Genomic DNA, 23107 nt, shown 5'->3' with positions numbered 1-23107 from the left:
TAAATGACAAAAAGAAAGCATTTAAATCACTAAAAACAGGAGGTTAATGCGGAAGCATTAAAAAACTACAAGCAAAAAATTGAATATGTGAAGACAAATAAAAGCAGCCAAACTAGAGCCAGAGAAATTCATTGCCAAAGAGAGTAAAACTAACCCTAAAATTTTCTTCAATTATATAAATGGTAAAAAGTATAAATCTTAAGGTGTCTGCCTTTTACAGAGTAATGAGGGGGGAGTTGCAGAGAGCAATGAGGAAAAAGCAAAGCTAATAGATCATTTTCTCTCCACTGTATTCACTGAAGAAAATAAACTGTCAGATATAATGCAGAATGTAAAAGTAAATTCCCCATTAAAAGTGCCCTGTCTGACCCATGAAGAAGTACACTGGCGTCTTAAAAAGATTAAAATAGACAAACTGCTAGGACCAGATGGCATACACCACCGTATCCTAAGAGAATTAAGTAATGTCATAGCCAGATCCTTATTTCTGATATTTAAGGACTCTATACTGACAGGGGGTGTTCCACAGGATTGGGGTCAGTATTGAGCCCTATTCTCTTCAATATATTTATTAATGATCTTGTAGAAGGCTTGCACAGTAAAATATAAATTTTTGCAGATGACACAAACTGTGTAAAGCAATTGACACAGAAGAGGACAGTATACTGCTGCAGATGGATCTGGATAGATGGGAAGCTTGGGCAGAGAAGTGGCAGATGAGGTTTAACACTGACAATTGTAAGGTTATGCACATGGGAAGGAATAATGAAAGTCACCAGTACATACTAAATGGTAAAACACTGTGTAACATAGGGTTGTTTCGATACTAAAATTTTGATTCGGTTTCGATACCATAAAAAAGTATTGCGATACTCGATACCACACGGGAAAAAAAAAAAGCCCCAAAAAATCTGCGTGTATTCCGTACTTTATGGAACGTCCGGCACATAATTTTAACTTTTTATTTAATAACTATTTTCCCCCTTAGGGGCCAAAGCTTGGGATCTTTTAATCCTTTGTTGTATTCACTCTGATAGATCTCTAGGTCTGGGATCTTTAGCTTTGAGTCTAAGGACCTGCTTCCCTTCAAATTGGACAGGATTTCCCACTGTAAGGCTCTGGAGTGTAGCTGTGCCCACCTTACTGCCGGAATGCAAGACGTGAGGGAGCCCAGGACTGACATCGCTGTTCTTATTGAGGTAACTGGTCTCCTGGTCAGGTTTCTGATATTGTTTTGAATTTGTGTAGGTAAAAAAACATTTCTGGAGAGATGAGTCCAGGATTAAGCCCAGGAAGGTCTGCCTTCTTGCTGGATGGGGTCTTGACTTCTCTTCGTTTATTATCCAACCCAATTTGTTTAAAATGGACCGGACTTCTGATACTGCTGAATTGCAGGCTTCTTCTGTCTGACCCACAATTAAGAAGTTGTCTAGGTAAGGGATGAAGAGAATATCCCTTTCCCTTATGTGGGCCGCCATTTCCGCCACCAGCTTTGTGAACACTCTCGGGGCCATGGAAAGGCCGAAAGGGAGAGCCTGAAATTGAAAATGTTCCAGTTGACCTTTCAGGTAGATTGCCACCCTTAGGAACCTTTGATGTTCTATCGCAATGGGGACGTGGTAGTACGCGTCTTTTAAGTCGAACGGCCCTGAAGCACTGAGGATATAGGAGGTTGATCGCTGATCGTATACTCTCCATTTTGAATCTTTTGGGTTGAAGAAAGAGGTTTAATTTTTTAAAATTTATAATGGTTCTGAAAGAACCGCCTGGTTTTCTGACCAGAAAAAGCGGTGAGTAAAACCCCTTGCCCTTTTCTTCTTCTGTTACCGGGGTTAAAACCGATTTTTCTATTAATTTTAATACCTCTTCCTCCATGACTGATTTTCCTAGAGCCGAAGACGGATAGACAGTTGGTAAGAATCCGGCAGGAGGAGATTGAAGGAATTCTAATTTTAAGCCCCTGCCGATGGTATCTAGAATAAGGAGTGAGAGGAGTGAGACTATGGAACTATCTGCTGGAGGAGGTAGTGATGGTGAGTTCACTAAAAGAGTTCAAGAGGGGCCTGGATGTATTTCTGGAGTGAAATAATATTACAGGGTATAGCTACTAGAGAGGGGTCGTTGATCCAGGGAGTTATTCTGATTGCCTGATTGGAGTTGGGAACTAATTTTTTCCCCCTAAATTGGGAAAAATTGGCTTCTACCTCAGTTTTTTTTTTGCCTTCCTCTGGATCAACTTGCAAGATAACAGGCTGAACTGGATGGACAGATGTCTTTTCTCAGCCTTATAAACTATGTTACTATGTTACATCCTATCGGTCATTCCACTTGACTGCAAATAACTAGCCATTTACAACTGTGAATTGACTCCCCTTTTTCTACGTCTGGACACCAGCTCTTGTGGGAATACAGCTCTATTTTTTGTACTTTCACATATAGGCCCCTGTATTTGCAGATTTACAGGAATGGAGGGTCCCCATACCGATCACAGGCAGGGTGGAATAGTTTTATTTTTTCTCTCACCAAACATTTGTGTTTAGAGGAGATATTTAAAAAAAAAAAAACATCTTAGGCTACTTTGACACTTGCGTTTTGTGCGGATCAGTCATGGACGGATCAGTTCAGATAATACAACCGTCTGCATCCATTCAGAATGGATCCGTTTGTATTATTTTTAACATAGCCAAGACGGATCCGTCTTGAACACCATTGAAAGTCAATGGAGGACGTATCCGTTTTCTATTGTGCCAGATTGTGTCAGTGAAAACGGATCTGTCTCCATCGTCTTACATTGTGTTCAAGGAAGGATCCGTTTGGCTCAGTTTCAAGCAGCGTTTTGGTGTCCGTCTCAAAGCAGAATGGGGACTGAACTGATGCAAACTGATACATTCTGAGCGGATCCTTTTCCATTCAGAATGCAAACTGATCCTTTTTGGACTGCTTGTGAGAGCCCTGAACGGATCTCACAAACGAAAAGCCAAAACGCCAGTGTGGAAGTAGACTTAGTTTCACTTTTAACTGGATCTTCTGTCCTTTGATTACCAATATTCATTCAATACAGGAGACTATGTTTGTTTGGGGAGCTCTCACAGCGGTCCCAATCATCGCTCCAAGCCCTCGGCTACCTTTGTTAACTGAAAGCAAGGCGCTGTTTTATCTCCCTGTAAAAAGGATCTGAAGGAATAAAGTCAGTGACCACCATAAAAACACATAAGGGAGGTCACTAACGGGCTAAGCATAAAGATGGCTTCTCTTATGTGGGTTTTTTGATGATTAACAAGAGATGATTTTTGGTTGAAACACATATCACATTCTGAACATGAAAATGGCTTCTCTCCTGTGTGATTTCTCTGATGTATAACAAATTCTGACTTCATCTAAAAACATTTTCCACATTCTGAACATTAAGAAAATGGCTTCTCCCCTCTGTGAGTTCTCTGATGTACAACAAGATTAGATTTTTGGTGAAAACATTTCCCACATTCTGAACATGAAAATGGCTTCTCCCCTGTGTGAATTCTCTGATGTGCAACAACATATGATTTACTGTTAAAACATTTCCCACATTCTGAACATGAAAATGGCTTCTCTCCTGTGTGAATTCTCTGATGTGCAACAACATATGATTTACTGTTAAAACATTTTCCACATTCTGAACATGAAAATAGCTTCTCTCCTGTGTGAATTCTCTGATGTGTAACAACATATGATTTACGGCTAAAACATTTTCCACATTCTGAACATGAAAATGGCTTCTCCCCTGTGTGATTTCTCTGATGTGGAACAAGAGCTGATTTATGCTCAAAACATTTCCCACATTCTGAACATGAAAATGGCTTCTCCCCTGTGTGAATTCTCTGATGTACAACAAGATTTGATTTTATGTGAAAACATTTACCACATTCTGAACATGAAAATGGCTTCTCCCCTGTGTGAAATCTCTGATGTATACCAAGATCTGATTTCTGGTTAAAACATTTCGCACATTCTGAACATGAAAATGGCTTCTCCCCTGTGTGAATTCTCTGATGTACAACAAAATATGATTTATACTTAAAACATTTACCACATTCTGAACATGAAAATGGTTTCTCTTTTACGTGAGCTGTTTGATTGTTAGCACCTCTTATGTGACTTTTATTCTGTGTTACAGTCTGTGATGAATCAGATCGGACCTGTTTAAAAGGATCAAATGATGCATTGTTGCTGTGATTGGATGAGTGTATATCTTGCATATTGGCATGCTCTTCAAATGTATCTCGTGTGATACCACAATCATCTACTTCAAAATCTGAAGATGCCAGATGTTTCTCTAAGTTCCTGGTACAGTCATCTGCCAAGAACAAAACACATTTTTATTGATGAATAACATTAAAATTGTATTGAAGTTTTATAACTGTTCCATATAAAAAAATCCACAGAAAGTGCAAGACATGGCACATAATTAGAATATCAACTGACTAAAACAGTGGTGGCCAAACAGACCACAATCTAATAGTAGACCAAGGGGCATAACTAGAAAACGCTGGCTCCCACCTTGAGCAATTTCCCTGCAACCCCCACCCAATTAGTCATTTAAAAGATAATATAAATAAAACATTTCCTAGCGCTGGATAAGAGGCGATAAATCCCCTCTTAGTGCCCCACACAATAGTTATCTCCTCTCAGTGTCTCTTTCACAGTGGAATTCCCCTTTAGTGCCCTCTTCACAGTACTGATGCTCCCTAAGTGCCCCCACACAGTAGTTATGACCCCTTTGTGCGCCCCCTGCAGTTGTGCTGTCCCTTAGTGTTCCCTTTACATTAATCAGTGAAGCTCCTGTACTGTGAATAAAGTTAAAGTAATTCCGAGCACATCATGCTCTTCCCAGCAGCATGCAAATTTCTGGGGTTCAGTGGTGAGACTTTTTCGTTTGATCTCTTAAGGCTACATTCACACGTGAAAAAAGGCCATAAAAACGGACACACTCAGCCATTTTTTGCACCCTTTCTTGGTCGTCTGGACGGTTTGTATTAACTTTTAACGGCCATTCGTTTGGTGCTAAAGGACCTACACTCAGTGGCATGAGGTCACTATGCGCTCCTAAGCAATAATGTTGGAAGAGTATGGTGATGTCATCACGTTGGTAGCACAGGTCCTTCAGCACCAAGAGAGACTGCCTAAATGGCCGTTAAAAATAGTCCCATTGATTTACATGGGGTCCATCTGGCAGTGAAAACGGCCACAAATAGGACATGTCCTATTTTTCACAAACACTATTCACTCTCCTTAGAAAAAAATGGCCACATGAATAGCGGCATTGACTTCAATTGATTCTAAAAACTGCTGTGCGCCATTGTTCACTGCTGTGTGAATGTAGCCTTATCCTGCAGCCTTTCCCGATTACACAAACTACATATAGCGCCAAAGAATAATCCTGTGACCCGAACATCATCACTGCAGCTAGGACACTGCACACCGAGGTCTCTCCAAACCTCAGTCCTGTCACTGTTAAGTACACAAACTGCATGGCCCACACCATAACATCTTCCTTTTTTCGTGCATTTATATTAAAGGGGTTATCTCATCTGAGACAATGGGGTCAGTTCGCTAGGATATGCCCCTATTGTCTGGTAGGTGTAGGACCCACCGCTGGGACCCGCACTTATCTCCTAAACGGAGCCCCGAAAGTGGTGGAGAATGCACTGTGCATGCGCAGCACTGGCTTGGCTATTTCCGTCAGGCCCATAGAAGTGAATAGAAACAGTGGTTGGTCATGCACAGTGCGCTCCCATTCACTTCTATGGGGAGAGCGCTTGGTGGTGGCCGGAACCAGAGTCCTCCAGCCACCACTTTGGCCTGCTCTGTTCTCGATCAGTTGGACCCGCACCTATTAGACAATGGGGACATATCCTAGTGATATGTCCCCATTGTCTCAGATGAGATAACTCCTTTAACCCCTTAGTGATCAGCCTGTTTTGGGCCTTACTGACAAAGTGTTTTTCTTACTTTTTTCATCGTCGCGTTCCAAGGGCTATAACTTTTTTATTTTTCCATCTATATAGCTTTATGAGGGCTTGTTTTTTGTGGGACAAGTTGTCGTTTTTAATAGCGCCATTTTTGGGGTACAATAACTTTCTGAAAACAAACTACAAATTGGCGTGGTATTAAAAAGCAGGAAGTGCTCAACCCCATATGCAGTGGTGCATCTATACCGGGGGGGCAGATCCTGCACTTGCGGTCCGCTGCTAATGGCAATCCCCAGCAAAAATGCATACAATGGAGAATGCCTGCAGCGGACCACAAGTACCACAATGGACATCCTACACAGGATAGCAAATGTCTGGATGTGATAAACAGTATATATAATACAACAAAAACAAAGACAGGTGCACTCTGCGGTCTTACTAAGCCCTCAAACTGGTGTTAAAATTGAGAGATTAGCCAACATGTCCTACGTGAGGACATGTCTGAGCCCGAGCACCGCGCCAAGGTTTCTCAAGTAGCTCGGGTAGGTTTAGCGTTTGAGCCCGAGCACCGCGCCAAGGTTTCTCAAGTAGCTCGGGTAGGTTTAGCGTTAGGTCCCGAGCTACTTGAGAAACCTTGGCGCGGTGCTCGGGCTCAGACATGTCCTCACGTAGGACATGTTGGCTAATCTCTCAATTTTAACACCAGTTTGAGGGCTTAGTAAGACCGCAGAGTGCACCTGTCTTTGTTTTTGTTGTATTATATACAATAACATTATGATCAAATTTTTTTACTCTTTCTGGGAGGGAGGTGGGAAAAACAGCAATACTGCCACTGCGTTTTTACATTATACATTTTATGGCGTTCATTTTTCGGTATAAATAACATAATATCTTTATTCTCTGGGTCACTACGATTACAGTTATACCAATTACATCTATTTTTTTTACGTTTTACAACTTTTTTGCAATAAAACATTTATTTTTTTAAGAAAAAAATGTTTTTGCATTACCCCTTCCCAAGATCCATCGCTTGGTATTATGTTTTTTTGGTGGCAACTAAGAATAAATTAGCAGTTCTATAACAGACAGTTTTTTGATTGATTTTAAAATGAAATGCATTATCCCTATAGTGCATTGCATTTTAATGTCATTACTATTCTGACATTGACCAGCAGGCTGCACCAGAGAAGCTCAGCCTGCTGGAAATTACTCAAGGCTGGTCTGGGGCCTACACGAGACCCCAGCCAGCCTTCACCCACATTGGCACCCCGCGATGGCATTTAAGGGGTGCCGATGGGAGACAGAGGAAGTTTGCTCCCTCTGTCAGCACTTTGCATGCGGCAGGCGCCACTGCCCGCGGCATGTAAAGTGTTAAACAGCCCGGATCGCAACTATTGCCAGTCTGGGCTGTTAGAGCAGGGCCGTGGCTCTCATGTGATGGGGGACCCGTGCAGCGCTTAGACTGGGCGCCATAAAAAGACATATGGGTGGTCACTAAGGGGTTAATAACCCCATTGATAGCATGTCAAGGCGAGTAGGTGAATTTATTTATGCACATGTAAGAAATACAGATTTTTAAGAATTTTTAGGAAAATAATGTAAGCCATATATTGTATTGGTATCCTGTTTTCAGCAACTTCCTGGTAATTAGAACCAAAGCAATGGGTGAGCACTCTACATTTGGTCTTAATGGTAAAACAATTTAATTAAACATCATAAAATTCTTATATGACATAGAAATAAAATTCAATTGAAATTCACATAAAATTAAAACATTTAAACATTTAGTCTCTTGTATCCAACAACAAATTCGCTGTAAGGAATTCTGTGCTGTAGCAGAATGGTAAGGGTGCTTTATAGTTTACTAGCAACCGCCGAGAGTAGGTTTCCACTTCATATGATGTTACACATATAAATAGGTTCCTTATGTCTATAGGAGGACTGTTAGTAGATGTGATGGTAAATCGTGTATTACGTTTTTTCAGTCTTATGCCAGTAATTCACAGTCTTATATGATCTGGTTCTTCTTACCTTCCTTTAGTTCTTTCGTGCCTCTGTTTAGTTCGGCGAGGGTCGGGCGGCGCGGGACAAAGCCGGCGTCTCCCTACATACTTCTCGAGCCAACTTACCCGAGATCTCGCAGGAGTTGGAGCGATGTCTCGGATGTACCCGGATCACGTGACTTTCATTCAGCGTAATAGGAAAAGGGAGTATCTGTCTCGATTCTTGATGTTGGTTATAGTCGTTGAGGCACTGTTTTGTTCAATTGTATAGCATGGCCATGCTTGTTATTGCGGAGGTGCTTCTAATCAAGTGTGCGATCCAGTCCAGACGCGCTTCGGGAACTCTCCTTCCCTTCATCAGTGGTACCGTACTACCTGTTTACCTCCGCCTTTTATTTCCAAGATCAGCACCAATCTATGGATAACGATTTCCTTTTGGATGGAAGATCATGTGCGTTTTTTTGTGCGTCTTTAATGCGTCTTTTTTGGCATATATGCGTTTTTTGCACCATATATTCATTAAGTCCTGCTGAGCATTTTGTATAGAAAAAATCTCATATTCGAGGTTGCATATAAAAGTTATTGGTATTTCAATTAGCTGGCATTGTAAACAAAAGGAAGATCTAATGGTAGTTTATAATGTACCACTAGAGTTCCTTTGCATGTCCATAATATAATATCCAACTATAAACAATACTTTATATAGAATATCTATTAAAAAATACTAATAAAAATAATGATAAGAGCATCAAATCAGATGTAATGAAGGATAATCCACATATTGCGGTATCCACAAGAATATAGGTACAAATACATCTATTAGTTCCTCGTGTTTGTTGATTAAATTGCTGGAAATGTATTCTTTAGACTCAAATCCAGGATACCACTAAAGTGTTCTAGCCATAAATATGGCTGTATACTTTTCTTAAAAGTGTTCCTTTGATAGGATTTCAGGTCGGGACAATGACTAGAAGAGTGCCACTTCCACTTCTAGTCCATAATCATTTTAATGATGATATTTGGAGCTCCTTGATAGAGTGCTCACCCATTGCTTTGGTTCTTTTATAATATGTACAATTAGAGGGTGGGTGTCCCTCCATTTTGGGGTTTGCAGCACCACATCCATAATTCGCCCAGAGTGAGCCACCGTTCTCAAGTTGTAACTTTTATCCTGGTAATTAGAGCCTATACTTGTCCTCTCAAAGCCAGTGTGAGCGAGTTCTGTCTATTGGGACAACTGACTATTAGCATATCAAAGGTACTGTAATTGTCAATTATCTAAAGAATGGCTGACAAATGTCCAGTAGGTGGTACATGGCTAGTGGGGCAGGAAAATGCTGGAAAATCCCAACATTTCAGCTGCTTCTATCAGTCTTCAAGAGTTACCTGAAAATTGCTAGAAAACCATAAGGAACAACCAAAAAGATGTGTCCAAGACATATTCTAGACAATGCTAGGACTGGCTGCTAGGAAGAAGCAAAGAGGCAGAAGAAAGAAGGAGAAGAGAAAAGAAAAGTGCTACAGAAGAGGAAACCTGGAGGGGCCAGAGCAAAGACAGGGACTGGAGAGACATGAGAAGACCTCTGTATAGTAACTACACTGTACTGTAGTGGGATAGGAATTAGTGGTTACCAAATGTTAAAACATAAAGGGGCAGTAGTATTAATAATAAAACTTGAAGAATAACTGTCATTTATTTATTTTTTTGGAGTATTGGATTGTGGTGATTAATATCTCCTTGGTGGCCCTATTTCAACTTTTCACTGTGTATTCAATTACCCCTTAATTCCACAGTTTTGTTCCCTGTAATGCTTACTTTTACCTGTGCTTAAAATCAGGTTGCTAGGCATGGTCCTCTATCTGTTGAAGGACTGAGGACGTGCAAGGTCAGATTACTGACAGCCAGGGACTGTAAGTAAATGATTAAAGCCAGGTCCTCCCCAGCAGCTGATAACAGTGCCTGGGCTGTGTGCACTTCTCCCTGTCCCTGCGCTTGGCAGATGCTCCCTCACTCAGCAGAGCTGGAGAATGCAGAGTCGAAGCAGCGCACAACTGGGAAGGGAGATCTGCCGTCTGCTCAGTGTATAAATGAAAGCAACATGTGGTAAGAGGACCCCTTTGTGCTGCAGGAGATTAACCCTTTAGGGGGGAGGGCTCTGGTTACTAACCCTTTTGGGGGGCTATTGTTACTGGCTAGTGAGGGCAGGCGGGATTAGCCTCAGGGTGAGGGCAGTGGCGGCCATCTTAACTGAATAGTGAAATTGCAGTTTTATGCAGATTGGTTGCTAAGGGCTGAATCTTATTAAATATGGGGTAAGTCAGTCTAATAGTAACTGATTCTGGAATATCATGTTATTAGTAACTACATATATGAAAATAGAAATTAGGGTCTAAATGTAAAAGTTATCCTTTAACTTTTACTATAAACACATTAAAAAAGGGAGAAACAAATATACATGTCTCTCTTAGTACAGGCCCCAAGTCAAACAGACGCCTATTATTCTTAACCCCTGAAACATATATGAATATAGAGCTACAATAAGGTAAAGTAGCACCAACAAATACATATATCTCTTACCAGCAAGTACGGCTAAATGTACACGTGACTCATGGTAGAATGAGGCAATCAGTCGGGTTTTTCTGAGATCTTGCTCCTGTCAGGTTCTCTCGAACCCCCCGGTATAAAGAGATGGGGTACTGGAGAGGCTCACCAGTCGCGGTGGCACAGGTTGCCCTAATCTTGGAGTCAGTGTGTATTATGTTGTAGAGGTACAGTTCAAAATCAAAGGGCAGTAAAGCCCAAGCACTAGATATAGTAAAGGGTGCATAGAAAACTATAAAGACGTGCTCAAATAAAAAGATGTGTCTCAACGCTTTTCATCCATTTCATCTTTTTATATTTAGCCCTAGATTCATCAGGGGACACGGGGTTAGTGTTTCTTCTATCGGGGAAATTGGTTGGTCCCAGACGAAAGCACTCAGATAGAGTGTATGGTCACACTTCCGAGTAGGACGGCACCCTAAGATGAGGGTGTCCATCTAAAGGTAGGAACTCCTGCAGACATCTAGTGTTCCTACTCCATATGGCGTCTCCCAATGGTCTTGGGAGTAACTTTATTACCATTAGTAATTATTAGTAATTGTTATTGTGTAAAAGTCTCTCCGTATGTGATATTTATGTTTGTTCCTTTATACTTTCATATATACTCATCAATAATAATAATAATTGTAATATCATTATTCCCACAATTCACAATATATCTATTTTTTTTGTATAAGTAGAATCTTAGAGACCTCTCTGCTTTACCTGGGCGGTTATCTGTAGGAATGTCCTCTGTACTCTGCTCATCACCCCTCACATATGTCTCTGGGGGATTAATATTGTTCAGATCTTCACCCGGATTCACAAGCTGTGAAATAAATATTGTAGAAGTCATGAGACGGTTGAAGAAGTCGTGTGGAGGGTTTTATATGACCTGAAAAGACAACCAAAAATGACCGGACAGCAGGAGTTCTGACCCAAATATCTCTAGGTCTCCTGTATAAATCCAATCTGATTGCTTCATTATTCCAACCAGTTTGCAATGCAGGGAGAGAATCCCTTATATTCCATCCATAACATTACATTGTGTGCATATAACATTACATTGTTTGTGCACCTGTTGCCCTTGCTGGCCGCCCCAGGACTGTGAAGCCGGTAAACCAAAGTTCTTTCGGTCCATGGCTTATTTACCTTCTCGGAATGGGCATAATCATCTGTTCTGCTGCAGCCAATGACTGGATTCAGGGGTAACATGTCCACAAGAAACACATCACCACTGAAGCCAGTCATTGGCTGCAGTAAAGCAGGTGACCATGCCTGTGCCGGCGAGGGAGCAAACAACATTTACTGGAAGATGGACACACAGGAGCTGGCACACATAAGCAGAGCTAAGGGTAGCAGGTACATATGACTCTTTCCATAGTAGAGGCTGCGGGCACATGTGAAAAGTTACTTATTCCTGAACAAACCCTTTAATGCTGTCTTCCTGTTCTGTCTACCAGTTTTGGGATGACTGCAGGCATGAAGATACTGTACCTAGTATAAGAGACAGGGGAGAACACAGGAGAGGGGAGAACTGATTATCTATCACCACTAGAACACCCTGCTTATCACTGATTATAGTATAAGGACAGGAGAGGAGAGAACTGATTATCTATCACCACTAGAACACCCTGCTTATCACTGTCTATAGTATAAGGACAGGAGACGTGAGAACTGATTACGATTATATTATATGATTATTATTACTATTATTAGTACCTTCTAAAAGCCACTGAACTTTTTTTTTAACAAACGTTGCATGACTAGATTTATCGCATGCATCATTCAGGGAGCATGTGTTATTTCTCCCAAACACAAAGCAGCCACAATGTTCCTGCAGTTGTCTCTGACCACCTTGCCCAGTTGGAGTTAGGTGAGGAGACAGCCAGCGCGGTTGTTTGCCGCTTGATGTACTTTAGAAAGTATTTGGCTATGTGGCTACTATCACCCAGGGAGATCATCTCTAAAACGGCATGGCAACGCTTCACATGATAGGAAGAAGGGGGAGTGGGAGCGATGTTCTGCCCTGCTTCTGTTTGGGACAGGAGGATATCCAAGGAGAAGGCCGATAAGTGCCTGGTGTCGGAACAAACGTGGAGGTGTCAATAGGACCTGGCCTTCTTGCTACAGTGCTGCCTCGCTGCAAAAAACATTGATCTAATGGGCTGTGAAAGGCATGAACTGTTCCAGTCCGTAACCGTTGCTCCAGGTGACCATTGTGTGCACCTTGCTGCACAGCTAGAATGCAAAGAGTGGCCTACATTCACCGCCACTTGGGAGTACAAAGCAGGGATGGCTTTTAAAAAAAAAATGCCAGCTAGATAACTTCTTTTTTTTAAAAATCAAATCGTTTTTATTAAGCCAATAAAGACAAATTTACAGAAAACAATACATTGTCTTTTCTTACTTTATCCACTATGTGGAATCAGTGTACAGCAGTATCATATCAATACCAACACGTTTATAAATCATGCAACAGCATGTGACATATACACACCCAGAAACAAATATAGAGACCAAGAGTAATAAATGTCTAGACCCTCCCAGAACCCCTCCCGTCCCGTCCCCCACCCATCCCTACACCCACCCCGCCCTGTAAACTAGTCTTGAACCAATCAGAGCCTAAATAACCACATGAGTATGAGATAACCATTCACTCCACAATTTGTCAAACTTCTGAGGACACCCTCTCTTCACATACACCCCTTTTTCCAATACCAGCATATCATGCACCTTCCTCTCAAACTCTCCCAGTGTAGGCGGACTCCCCTGGATCCATCTCATAGCCACCAGTTTCCTGGCCACATACAGCAACCTTCCCACTGCCACCTTGACAGATTCAGTCCCTCCAATCTCAGACACATAACCCAATACGCACACCTTAGGGTCATTTTGAATTTTCAACATCATTTTACTATTAATCATATTCCTTACGTCATTCCAATAGTTCCCAATTTCTGGACAAGACCACAGCATATGTAGCAAATCCGCACCTTCTTCCATACATTTCGGACACTTGTCATCAGATCTTACTCCAACTTTTTTAAGGAACACCGGTGTTTTGTATACTCTATGTATGATAAATAGTTGGGACAGTTTACCCTGTTCACTCAAGGACACCCTGGGGACACTTTCCAGTATATCCTCCCATTTATCCTTAGCCATATCCCCCAAGTCAGCCTCCCATTTCTTCATTCTTGAGAGCGGAAACCCCTCTAAGAATTTATCAAGTAGAAGAGCGTATACCTGTGATATCAGCCCTCTCTTCCCCCCCCCCCCTCCCCTGTCAGAAGGACAAGCTTATGAACCACCTCCATTTGGGCTATCACACATCCTTTCCGTAACGTGACCTCAAGAGCATGCCTTACCTGAAGATATTTGTAAAACCATTTCCTAGGGATATTAAATTCCTGCTGCAGGTTCTGAAATGATTTACAAATCTTGCCCTCAATTAGTTGGCCAATTCTCATCACTCCATGAGTTTCCCAACTTCTAAGTCCAGACATGGTAAAAAATTCAGGCAATAGGTGATTATTTCTAATAGGGGAGAGTTCGCTAATTCCACCTACACCTCTCAATTGCTTCACCCTTGCCCAAATCTTTTTCATGAGTTCGATAAGAGGGAGTTTTCCCCTTCCAGCATGCATACCTGACCCTTCTAGATTACCCATGAGGTCCCAACTGCCCAACCAATGCTGTAATATCTGCCCAGTCATGTCCGGCACTTGGAAGCTAATCCATCCCTTGAAATGCTGACACTGGGAAGCCAAAAAGTAAATCCATGCATTAGGAACAGCCAGGCCACCTTCAGACTTGGCGTATTGCAATGTTTCCAATTTAATCCTAGCCTGACCATATTTCCAAATGAGATCCCTGAATATAGAATGAATTTTCTTAAATCTATCTAGGGGGATCCATACGGGAGCATTGTTCAATACGTAGAGCAGCTGAGGCATCATAACCATTTTTAAAAGGTTCACTCTACCTACCACAGAGAGAAAGAGCCTACACCATGACCTCACCTTTAGCCTGAAATTAGCCAGCAACGGGGACAAATTAAGGTCCTCAAAATCTGACAGTCTAGGTGTTATATACAGTCCCAAGTATTTAAATTTATCCACCCAGGGAACCAGACTATCTGCTTGTCTACCTGACAGGGCCTGCCCATCAATTGGCATCAAAGAGGATTTTTGCCAATTTATCCGAAGCCCCGAAAAGCCACCAAATCTGTCAATCAATGCCATGGCCGCATCCAGGGACGCACCAGTATCACCCATAAAAAGCAGAGTGTCATCTGCGTACATAGCCACCTTGTTGTGCAGCCCACCGTATTTAAACCCCTTTATATTTGTTGATAAACGAATGTGTGCCGCGAGCGGCTCAATTGCAAGAGCAAACAATAAGGGCGACAACGGGCATCCCTGTCTGGTGCCCCTGGCCAGGGCGAAACGGTCTGACAACCCTCCATTAGCTCTGATTCTCGCCTTGGGACTAGAATATAGGACCTTTACCCACTGAATGAACCGCGCTCCAAAGCCCATGGTTCTCAAGACCCCCCACAAGTAACTCTACGCCACACTATCAAACGCCTTGGCGGCGTCAAGAGCAAGCAAGGCCCTATCTCCACAATTATCTGCCGGAATACTCATACTAGTATATAACCTACGAAGATTAATAGCTGTCGATTTCCCAGGCATAAACCCCGTCTGGTCCGGGTGCACAATAGTCAGGATCACCTTGGACAGCCTGTTCGCCAACACCTTCGCCAGGAGCTTAACATCAGCCGTGAGAAGCGAAATTGGTCTATAGGAATCCGGAATTTTAGGATCCTTCCCAGGTTTAGGTATAACCACAATTATAGCTTCCTGCATCGAATGTGGTAGCGAACCTGCCTCCAATGAGTGCTCAAGCACCTTAAGTAGTTCAGGAAGTAGTATCCCCTGCAGCTTTTTATATACCTCTACTGGGAGTCCATCGGCTCCAGGCGCCTTACCGTTCGCCATATCCCCAAGTGCGGCTTCCAGTTCCTCAAGTGTAATCGGCTCCTCTAGCCTTTCTCTATCCTCCTCTGACAGCACCGTTAACTGTGCCTCCCCCAGAAAATCATTCAGCGCCTCTTCAGAGCTAGAACCAGTGGAAGCATATAGAGATACATAAAAACTTTTTAGAATATCTAATATTCCTTTTGTGTCCTGACTACTGTCCCCCAAGTTATTTTTCAGTTCCTGAATACATGAGGAGCCTCTCTGGGCCTGAGAAACCACCGACAACAGATGACCCACCTTCTCACCCTCTTCAAAGGATCTCTGACGATAAAAACTCCTCTTTCTCTCTGCGGCCTGCAGTAAATGACACCTTAGCTGCTCCTGAGCTACCGCCAGTGCCTCACTATTAATCAGGGTGGGGAATCTACCAAACACTCTCTCAGCCTCCGCCACTAGGACATGCGCCTTAACATCCGCCTCCCTAGATCTAGATTTGTGCTTGCTAATTTCTTTCATCAAGACTCCCCTCAGGAATGCTTTCATGGCGTCCCAGACCCCCGGTATCGATGCCGTCCCTGTATTGATAGCAAAAAATTCCTTAATCTCCAGAGAGATCCCAGACAAATCGCCCAACACATTCAGCCAGTGTGAATTACATTTCCACAGCCTAGGTCCCTGTCTGAGCACCCCCAGGCACAAGTCAATCTGCACCAGAGAATGGTCAGACAACGACCGAGGATGATAGACAACATCTTTAACCAGTGGTAGCATAGCATCATTGACAAGGGCCATATCAATACGTGATAACGAGTGATGTGTGGCTGATCTACACGAGTATTCCCGCTTATCCGGGTTACGCAATCTCCATACATCATGTACACCTATTTCACACATAATATTCCTGAGAGCCCTGCTCCCCGGTAAACCACCTGCTCCTTCCACCCGACATCTGTCTAGGGAGTCATTCAGTGCGCAATTGAAGTCCCCCACCAGTAGCCACGGCAACCCAGGGAAGTCCGCCACAAAGTCCATAATCTCTCTTATCAATGGGGAAGCAAATGGTGGGGGCACGTACACGGACACAAGCACCACCTGTATTCCATCCACCTTACACACCACACACACATACCTACCATCAGTGTCCACACATTCCTGCATATGTTCATACCTAATGCTACTATGCACAATCATGCTTACACCTCTAGAGTGAGAGGAATGAGTTGAATGTAGCGCATGAATCACCCAGTTTTTACTCATCCAGTGTAAATTATCTCCAGTCAGATGCGTTTCCTGAAGGCAACATATAGCCGGCTGAAACCGCCCTAAGTATTGAAAAACACACTGTCTCTTCCGTGCATCTGCCATCCCTCTCACATTCCAGCTTATAACTCTAATCACCTGTGACATGATAAAACTTCAGACCATACTTGAATCTCACAACCCACTCAGACTTCCTCTGCTCATAGTTCAAGACCTTAGCCCTTCCCCCCCCCCTCCCTCTCATAATCAAATTGCTGTAACTAGGGATCGCTATCCCTTTGGTATTATCCCCACACATTAAAACGGGGCCATCCGAGAGCACCTTGCCCCCCAACGTATAACAATCATAACAGGTTATAACACATTTCTTCAGTTAGAGAATCCTCCCCACATCTGAGAAAAACATTTTCCTCCCTGATCTACCAACTCCCTCCACAGGCTCTATCTTGTGGTAGCATTACATAATACACTTCTTAACTGGTGCAACATTTAAAGCAACCCTAGAGTGCAAATGCATATATAAAGTGAACATAAGAAACATATATCTGCCTCCTTCAAGTGTCCAGGGCCCCACTTCTCAATTGACGCTCGTGGACGTCCAGCCACTGCGCGGCCTCCTCCGGATCTTCAAAAAATCTGGTGGATCCCAATGCCACCACACGCAGTTTAGCAGGAAACAGCATAGCGTACTGAACTTGTAGACCTCTCAGCCTTTTCATTACTTCCATAAATCTGCTTCTCCTCCGCTGCACCTCATTGGAATAATCCGGAAATATGGATACTTTAGCCCCATTCATGACCATCTCCTCATTGTCCCTTGATTGCCGCAGGATAGTGTCCCGGTCTTTAAAATGCAGGATCTTCGCCAGTATAGGACGGGGAGGTCTGCCTGGCGGAAGCGGCCGCATGGGGACTCTGTGCGCCCGCTCCACCGCATATAGGGAAGATAGACCTTTCTCATGAAATAACTGGTGTAGCCATTTTTCCACAAACTCTGTGGCATTATCCCCCTCCGTCTTTTCTGGCATACCCACAATCCGCAGGTTATTCCTTCTGGACCTGTTCTCCAAATCATCTGTTTTGGCATATAAAGCAGCAATGTCCTTAGCAGTTGTTTTTGCCGCCATTTGCAAAGGCTGAATATCGTCTTCTATGGTGGACACCCTCTTCTCCAATTCAGAGGTGCGTTCAGATATTTTGTGTAGGTCGTGCCTAATTATAGACACATCCGACCTCAGGCTGCCAACTTGCACTGTAAGCACTTTCAGCGTGCTATTACAGCTGGCCACAGCGGCCATGATATCTTTTAAAGTAGGCTCTTCACTGGTCCCAGCTTTAGGACCTACCGCGCTTTTCTTGGCCACACATTCCATTATCGATGGCTGATGGTGGGACAGAATAGGAGGAGGCATAGTCTGAGCAGGAGGAGCAGTAACTGATGATGACTTGGACACAGTACTGCACGTCGATGCCACCTGGCTGCCACAAAGGAGACCGGGAGAAGGAGGAATCTCTTGTTGTGGTAGCTGGCAGACACCTCTGTCACTCCCATGGCTTATTGTAATCTGGCAGATCTTGCACAGGGCATTGCTTTTGTTTTCCAGCACCATGGAGAAAAACTGCCAGACAGGAGATACTTGCACACTCCACACAAAGCTAGCTGCGGCCGAGCTGGTTTTAGGTCTGGCACGTTTTCAGCCTGCGACCACAGTATCATCAGCATCACCAGTTCCTAAGCTGACAATACTAGAAGCAGATCTGGCCCTGGCAGGTTTTGGGAGGTTCTAACTGTATGTTGCTTTCACTCTGTATTGCTGCCACTGCCACCATCCTCTTCCTCTGATGTTACCTTCTTCTCAGCTCCCTGATCTAGCTCCCAGATCCTGTCCAACACACAATCATTGTAGTAGTCCTCAACCTCCCCACCATGAAAACTGATATGTCATCATGGGCTTCCTAGCCCCCTCCAGATTACCTGCTTTATACTTGCCTTGAGTTCCACTGCTGCTACCACTGCCCCTACCACCACCAGTGCAGCTACAGGTGCCACTTCTCCTACCACCACAAAACACAGCTATGCATGGGGTGCCCCTCCCCGAATCTCCTCCTCATGGTAGTCTAAACGCTGAGCCACCCAGTCCACAATGGATACTGCTGTATCCACCGGCATCGCTGTAAAAGCTGATGCAGGCGGATTAACCCCTTCTATGCCGCGGTCCACCCTAACCGTGACATAGAAGGGGTTTATGTCGGGTGAGGGAGCGCATCGAGTCCCCGCACTGCTGTGGCAGGGACCCGATGTGCGAAAATGCAGCCCGATGCCATGCAGAGGCTGCCCAATGCCTTGCACGGCATCGGGACCTGCCTTCTACGGGTGCCCAGGAGATCCAGCCTCAGGCCCGTCTCCTAGGCAACCTGTTAGTGTATGACTCAGTGTAGTACACGAACAGGCAATGCATTACAATACAGATGCAGCAATAATGTGCACCTTACAATCCAAGTTTCAATTTCTTTGGGAACACATGTAGGGGGTTTTCCTCTTTTCTCCATTTAACCCAATTTGACTATATTATACTTTACTATATCCCAGCAAAATAATTTTTGTACATCCAGCATATACCTTATGCGTATCTTTTTTCTTATTGCATAGTTATTGTTTACTATGTATATGTGTGGTTTCAATGGCCTTTTGTGTTTTTTTATTTTTTTATTTTCATGAGAAGAGCTATTTGAAGGTGTGGCACCTCTTTTAGGGGCGGTTACAGGCCTGTGAACACAATTAGTGAAAACAGGTGCACCATCCCCTTTAAAAGGTCTAATTTTTTATGTCTTACTGTGTCATGAGGAAGGGCTGGAATTGTCTCTGAAACGCATAGACAAGACTGCTATTTTTGTAACTCTATGGATGAGATTTTATCGCAAGCAAAATAAATAATATTCCTTTATCAAAGTGGAGCTGGATTCCTTGAAACCCTTTTATCTGCATATTACAATACAGATGTATTGTAATGCATGGCAGAGGGGATCAGACCCACAAAAGTGAAAGTCAGAAATAAAGTAAAGTAAAGAAAAAAAAAAGTGTTTTAAATTTTAAAAAAAATAAAGTTTTTAAAGTAAAAAAAGAAAAAAACGCCCCTTTACCCTTATTTTTTAATAAAAAAATTGAAAAAAATAAAAAAAAACACACATATTAGGTATCGCCGCGTCCGTAATGACCCACTCTATAAACATAATCACATGATCTACCCTGTCCGATAAACAGCATAAAAATAAGTAAATAAAAACGGTGTAAAAAAAAGCCATTTTTGTCACCTTCCATAAAAAAAGTGCAACACCAAGCGATCAAAAATGCGTATGTCCCACAAAATTGTATCAATAAAACCATCACCTCCTCCCACAAAAATTGAGCCCTACATAAGAAAATCGCTAAAAAAATTAAAAAAACTATAGCTCTCAGAACATTGGAGACACAAACATTTTTGTTTCAAAAATGCTATTATTGTGCTAAAGTGAAACAAATAAAAATAATAATAATATATATACATATTAGGTATCGCCACATCCGTAAAAATCAGCTCTATAAAAATATCACATGACCTAACCCCTCAGATGAACACCGTAAAAAAAACAACAAAAAAAAAAAAACTGTCAAAAAAAAGGAATTTTTGTCATCTTACATCACAAAAATTGCAACACCAAGCGAACAAAAAGGCATATCCCCCCCAAAATAGCACCAATCAAACCGTCACCTCATCCTGCAAAAAATGAGATCCTACCTAAGGCAATCGGTCAAAAAATAAAAAAGCTATGGCTCTCAGACTATGGAGACGCTAAAACATAATTTCTGTTTCATAAATGCTATTATTGTATAATTGCCACATCCGTAACGATCTGCTCTATAAAAAAATTACATGACCTAATCCCTTAGGTGAACGCTGTAAAAATAAATAAATAAAAACTGCACCAAAACAACCAATTTTTTGGTCACCTTGCCCCATAAAGTGTAATAATGAATGATCAAAAAAAAAAATCATATGTACCTAAAAATGGTACCAATAAAAACGTCAACTCTTCCTGCAAAAAACAAGCTCCTGCACAAGACGATCAGCAGAAAATTTTAAAAAAATAGGGCGTTCAGAAAATGGATACACAAAAACATAATAAAGCATTTTTGAAAAACAAACATAGAAAGTAAACATATTTGATATCATTGCATCCGTAAGAACCTGGTCTATAAAAATAGCACATGATCTAACCTGTCAGATGAACATTGCAAAAAATAAAAACGGTGCCAAAACATCAATTTTTTGGTTACCTTGCCTCACAAAAAACGTAATATAGCCCAATTAAAAATCATATGTACCCCCAAATAGTACCAATAAAACTGGCACCTTATCCCCTAGTTTCCAAAATTGGGTCACTTTTTGGAAGTTTCTATTGTAAGGGTGCTTCAGGGGGGGCTTCAAATGGGACATGGTATCTAAAAACCAGTTCAGCTAAATCTGCCTTCCAAAAACCATATGGCGTTCCTTTCCTTCTGCGCCCTGCCGTGTGCACGTACAGCAGTTTACGACTACATATGGGGTGTTTTTGTAAACTGCACATTAAGGGTAATAAATATTGAGTTTTGTTTGGCTGTTAACCCTTGCTTTGTTACTGGAAAAAATGGATTAAAATGTAAAATCTGCCAAAAAAGTGAAATTCTTTTCATCTCCATTTTCCATAAATTCTTGTGGAACACCTAAAGGGTTAACAAAGTTTGTAAAATCAGTTTTGAATACCCGGAGGGGCGTTGTTTCTAAAATGGGGTAATTTTTGGGGGGTTTCTATTACGTAAGCCTCACAAAGTGACTTCAGACCTGAACTGGTCCTTAAAAAGTGGGTTTTAGAAATGTTCAAAAAAAATTCAAGATTTGCTTCTAAACTTCTAAGCCTTCTAACATCCCCAAAAAATAAAATGTCATTTTCAAAATGATCCAAACATAAAAGTAGACAAATGTGGAATGTAAAGTAATAACTATTATATGAGGTATCACTATCTATTATAAAAGTAGAGACATTGAAATTTGTAAATTTGCAACTTTTGGAAAATTTGGGATTTTTTCACAAATAAAAGGTGAAGTATATTGACTCAAATTTATGACTATCATGAAGTACAATGTGTCACGAGAAAACAATCTCAGAATGGCTTGGATAAGTAAAAGTGTTCCAAAGCTATTACCACATAAAGTGGCACGTCATATTTGCTAAAAAACGTAATTAGACTTACCGGTAATTCTGTTTTCTTGAATCCACCATGACGGCTACGGATTAGATTGACCCCTTGACCTCTGTAGGGGCAGGAAATATACAGAGAGAGAGTTTAAGAAGCCCCCACCCTCTTTTACCCTCAGTGTGTACCAGATATCAAAGTGGGTGTATATATGTATATATTTATTATTATTTTTATATCATTTTAGTTTTTATTTGTTATTTATTATTATTAACCTCATATATACAAAATTTTATGAGAGGGAATATATGAGCCGTCATGGTGGATTCAAGGAAACAGAACTACCGGTAAGTCTAATTACGGTTTTTATATTTCATCCCCCATGACGGCTACAGAAGAGAACTAACAGTTTACAAAGTAGGCGGGTAAATGCTTGCAACACTCTTTAGCCAAAGGCCAAATCCGCTGAAGCAGAAAAGTTCAGGTGATAGTGTCTAATGAAAGTATTAATGCTAGACAAAGTTGCAGCCCTGCATATCTGATCGAGAGATACCCCAGCTTTTTCTGCCCAAGAGGAGGCCATAGCCCTAGTAGAATGGGCCTTTATTCCTGTAGGACATTTCTGACCCAATAGGGAATAACAGTAAGCAATAGTTGTTTTTATCCAACGCCCTATGGATGCTTTGGAAAGCTTTTTCCCTTCATCTTTTCCCCGCAAATTGAATTAACAGATTATCATCCTTCCTAAAAGGTTCTGTAGCTTTCAGGTACTGAATAATTGTCTCCCTTACATCCAGAAGATGCCATTTTTCTTTCATGGGATCCTTTGGTTCACTGCAGAAGGAAGGTAAAATAATTTCCTGATCCTTATGGAAATTTGAAACTACCTTCGGGAGGAAACCCGGATTTAGTCTCAATACAATTCTATCAGGAAAAACAGATAGATATGGTTCTCTACATGACAAGGCCTGGATTTCTCCTATGCGTCTAGCAGATGTAATTGCTGTTAAAAAGGCCGTCTTAAAAGAGAGAGGTTTTAAGGAAATATGCGTTACTGGGACAAATGGAGAATTTGTCAACCCATTAAGGACTAGATTTAAGTTCCATAGCGGAAT

The 23107-nt window shown here is 42.0% G+C and overlaps 1 protein-coding gene across 1 annotated transcript in view; it reads right to left on the bottom strand.

Annotated features, from left to right (window-relative positions):
• The window catches only part of LOC121003524 (zinc finger protein 585A-like), a 295023-nt gene extending 283622 nt beyond the window's left edge, over positions 1 to 11401 (bottom strand). Inside the window, exons 1-2 of the mRNA XM_040435422.1 lie at positions 11259 to 11401; positions 3443 to 4333 (exon numbers count right to left, since the gene is read on the bottom strand). Coding sequence (XP_040291356.1) covers positions 3443 to 4333; positions 11259 to 11388 — 1021 coding nt within the window. The 5' untranslated portion in view covers positions 11389 to 11401. The remainder of the gene's footprint in view (positions 1 to 3442; positions 4334 to 11258) is intronic.
• Positions 11402 to 23107: the final 11706 nt, after the last annotated feature.

Source organism: Bufo bufo, chromosome 6 (assembly GCF_905171765.1).
Source record: "Bufo bufo chromosome 6, aBufBuf1.1, whole genome shotgun sequence".
NCBI lineage: Eukaryota > Metazoa > Chordata > Amphibia > Anura > Bufonidae > Bufo > Bufo bufo.
This window is presented reverse-complemented; position numbering and strand designations above follow the sequence as displayed.